This window comes from Apteryx rowi, unplaced genomic scaffold (assembly GCF_003343035.1).
Source record: "Apteryx rowi isolate R43461 unplaced genomic scaffold, aptRow1 scaffold_1735, whole genome shotgun sequence".
In the NCBI taxonomy this organism is placed as follows: domain Eukaryota; kingdom Metazoa; phylum Chordata; class Aves; order Apterygiformes; family Apterygidae; genus Apteryx; species Apteryx rowi.
The window spans coordinates 1-4,168 of NW_020448014.1; the positions used below are offsets into that span (position 1 = coordinate 1).

Here is a 4,168-nt window from a genome sequence, read left to right on the forward strand (position 1 = left end):
GGGGTGCAAGCAAGGTCTTGTGCATGGGTGACAGGGACCTCATCCAGGGGTGCAAGCAAGGTCTTGTGCATCAGTGCTGGGATGACAGGGACCTTATGCATGGGTGCAAGTGAGGTCTTATGCATGGGTGCAAGTGAGGTCTTATGCATGGGTGCCAGGGACCTCATCCAGGGGTGCAAGCAAGGTCTTGTGCATGGGTGCAAGTGAGGTCTTATGCATCAGTGCTGGGATGACAGGGACCTCGTGAAGGGTTGCGAGTTGAGGTCTCATGCATTGGTCCCATGGTGACAGGGACCTCGTGCATCGGTGCAAGCGAGGTCTCGTGCATCAGTGGCGGGGTGCAAGCGCGGTCTCGCCCGCGGGTGCCCCCGGCCGTGCCCTGACCGTGCCCCGTCTCCGCAGGAGTGCAGCGGCCTGGGGGATATGCCCGGCTCCTTCGTGCCCACGGTGACGGCCATCACCACGAGCCAGGACCTGCAGTGGCTGGTGCAACCCACCCTCATCTCCTCGGTGGCCCAGTCRCAGCCGCCGGGGGGGCCCATGGCCCACCAGCAGCAGCAGCAGCCGCAGCAGCCGCCCCCCTCCGCCGCCCCCGTGGACCCCTACGACCTGCCGGGACCCAGCTACTCGACGCCGGGCATGGGAGCCTTCGGCACGGGACCCTCGCCGGGGGCCGCCCGCCCCGCGCGCGCCCGGCCCCGCCGCAGCCGCGAGGAGACGGTGAGTGGCGTCCCCGTGATGCGGGTTTTGGGGGAGAGCGGTGGGATTTTGGGGGTGGTGGGGTTTTTTTTTTTCGGGGGAGGGCGTGCCACCCTGGCTGACGGCGCTGTCACCCTCGCAGCTGACGCCGGAGGAGGAGGAGAAGCGGCGGGTGCGCCGGGAGAGGAACAAGCTGGCCGCCGCCAAGTGCCGCAACCGGCGCCGGGAGCTCACGGACCGGCTGCAAGCGGTGAGTGCCGGGGACGTCGGAGGGGATGGTGGTGACCCTGGGGGGCTTGGGGATGTTGGAGGGGGCGGCGATGTCCCCCAGGACTCGGGGACAGATGGCTCCTATGGGTGCAGGTCTAGGGGATGTTGGAGGGGGCGATGGTGTCCCCAGGACTCGGGGATGTTGGAAGGGGACAGATGGCTCCTATGATGCAGCTCTTGGGGACGTTGGAGGGGACAGCGGTGTCCCCAGGTCTTGGGGACGTTGGAGGGGACGGCGGTGTCCCCAGGTCTTGGGGAATGATTGCTCCTATGATGCAGCTCTTGGGGATGTTGGAGGGGACGATGGTGTCCCCAGGACTTGGATGTTGGAGGTGTACAGATTGCTCCCTATGGCTGCAGATCTTGGGGGACATTGGAGGGGAATATGGTGTCCCCAGGGCCTAGGGATGCTGGAGGGGGACAGGTTGCTCCTATGGCTCAGATTCTGGCAGCGTTGGAGGGGACAATGGTGTCCCCTGGACTTTGGAGGGGGACAGATGGCTCCTATGGGTGCAGATCCTGGGGGTGCTGGACAGGGATCCCATGGGTGCATATCCTGGGGACATGGGGACATTGGAGAGGGTGATGATGTCCCCAGGACTTGTGGATTTTGGAGGTGTAGAGATAGCTCCTATGGCTGCAGATCCTGGGATGTTGTCCTGAGGACACTATCATCCTGTCCTTGGAGATGTTGGAGGGGGACAGATAGCTCCCTATGGCTGAAGATCCTGGGGACATTGGAGGGGATGATGGTGTCTCCAGGGCCTGGGGATGTTGGAGGGGACAGGAGTGTCCCCAGGACTTGGGGGTGTTGGAAGCAGATCGCTCCCATGGGTGCAGATCCCGGGGATGCTGGACAGAGACTGCATGGATGCAGATCCCAGGGAAATGGAGATGTTAGAGAGGATGGCAATGTCCCCAGGACTTGGGGACGTTGGAAGGGGACGGATCGCCCCTATGGGTGCAGATCCTGGGGATGTTGTAGGGGACAGTGGTGTCCCTAGGACTTGGGGGCATTAGAGGGGGACAGATCAGTCCCTATAAGTGCAGATCCTGGGGACATTAGAGAGGATGACTGTGTCCCCAGGGTTTGGGGATGTTGGAGGGGGACCATGATGTCCTCACATCCTAGGGACATCAGAGGGGGATGATGGGCCCCCAGGAGCCAGGGCCACTGGAAGGCCCAGGGACATCAGAGGGGGCTGATGTCCCCAGGAGCTGGGATGGCAGAGGGGGACAGACCCCACCCTAAGGGTGTCAGATACTGATGTCCCTGTGATCTGGGGACACCGGAGGGGGACAGACTGATCCCTGCAGGTGCAGATCCTAGGCAGTTGGGGATGTTGGAGGGGGATGATGTCCCCTGGAGCTGGAGATGTCATGGGGGGGGGGGCAGATTGATGCCCAGGGACATCAGAGGGGGACACTAATGTCCCTGTGATCTGGTGACATTGGAGGAGACCAGCGATGCCCAGGGCCATTGCAGGAGGATGAGCTTGTCCCCATGATGTGGGGACACTGGAGGGGTACAGATATCCAGGGACATTGCAGGGTGACAGGGATGTCCCCATGATCTGGGGACATCAGAGGGGACAGATTCGTGCCCAGGGATGTTGGAGGGAGAAGATGCCCCTCACCATGATTGGGGCAACGTTGGAGGGGGACAGAGTGATGCCACTGGGTGCAGATCACAAGGATCTGGGGACATTGGAGGGAGATGATGTCCCCAGGAGCTGGGGACATCAGAGGGGGACAGACCCATGCCTAGGGACTCTGGAGAGGAGTGATGATGTCCCCAGGAGCTGGTGATGTCAGAGGGCAGCAGACCTATGCCTAGGGACATTGGAGGGGGATGATGTCCCCAGGAGCCAGGGACATCGCAGGGGGATAGGCCCATACCTAGGGACATCAGAGGGGGGGATGATGCTGTCCTTGGGAACTGGGGACATCAGAGGGGGACAGATCCATGCCTGGGGATGTTGGATGGAGATGATGCCAACCCCAGGAGCCAGGGGACATTGGAGGGGACAGATCCATGCCTAGGGACACTGGAGGGAGATGCTGACATCCCCAGGAGCTGGGGGACATCGGGGAGGACAGATCCATGCCTGAGGATATTGGATGGGGACAATGGTGTTCCCAGGGGACATTGGAGGGGGATGCTGATGTCCCCAGGAGCTGATGCCATCAGAGGAGAACAGATCCATGCCTAGGGACACTGTAGGGGGATGGTGATGTCTCCAGGAGCTGGGGAATATTGGAGAGGGACAGATCCATGCTTGGGGATGTTGGATGGGGACAATGATGTCCCCAGGAGCCAGGGAGCATTGGAGGAGGATGCTGACATCCCCAGGAGCTGGTGCCATCAGAGGGGGACAGATCCATGCCTGGGGATGTTGGATGGGGACAACGATGTCCCCAGGAGCTAGGGGATGTCGGAGGGGAATGCAAATGTCCCCAGGAGCTGGTGCCATCAGAGAGGGATGGATCCATGCCTAGGGACGGATCCATGCCTAGGGACATCAGAGGAGGATGCTGACATCCCAGGGAGCTGATGCCCTCAGAGGGGGACAGATCCATGCCTGGAGACATCAGAGGGGGCTTCCACTGCTGTCAGAGGGGGGCTGCTCTGATTTTTTTTTTTTTCCCCCCTCAATCCTCACCTTCCTCTTCCTCCCTCTGCCAGGAGACAGACCAGCTGGAGGAGGAGAAAGCCGAGCTGGAGTCGGAGATCGCCGAGCTGCAGAAGGAGAAGGAGCGCCTGGAGTTCGTGCTGGTGGCCCACGCGCCCGGCTGCAAGCTCCCCTTCGAGGACGTCGGCGAGCTGAGCGCCGCCGCCGCCGAGGTGAGCTCTTTGGGGATGCCGGGCAAAGAGGAGCCGTTCGGGCCCGCCGCCTTCCTGCCCGTGCCCGTGCCCGCGCCGGCGGTGCCCTTCCAGCAGAGCCAGGCCCCCGGCGCCGAGGGCCCCTTCCCCAGCTGCTGCTTCGCGCCCGGCGCCCCGCCGGCGCCGGCACCGCCTAACCCCTCCTATACGTCTTCGTTTGTGTTCACCTACCCAGAGGGAGCGACCTGCGGAGCCTCGCATCAGCGGAGCAGCAGCAGCGACCAGTCCTCGGACTCCTTGAATTCTCCCTCGCTACTCGCGTTGTGAACGCCCCCCCCCACCTCAAAACTACCCCCCCCCCGTGCCCTCCCCACC

At 62.6% G+C, this 4,168-nt stretch overlaps 1 protein-coding gene across 1 annotated transcript; it reads left to right on the forward strand.

Moving 5' to 3' along the window:
* The first annotated feature begins 8 nt into the window (after nucleotides 1-8).
* On the forward strand, nucleotides 9-4,146 carry FOSB (FosB proto-oncogene, AP-1 transcription factor subunit). Its single transcript, XM_026061004.1, has 3 exons — nucleotides 9-720; nucleotides 842-949; nucleotides 3,656-4,146. The coding sequence occupies exons 1-3, from the start codon at nucleotides 424-426 to the stop codon at nucleotides 4,118-4,120; spliced, it is 870 nt and encodes a 289-aa protein (XP_025916789.1). The 5' UTR covers nucleotides 9-423; the 3' UTR covers nucleotides 4,121-4,146.
* Nucleotides 4,147-4,168: the final 22 nt, after the last annotated feature.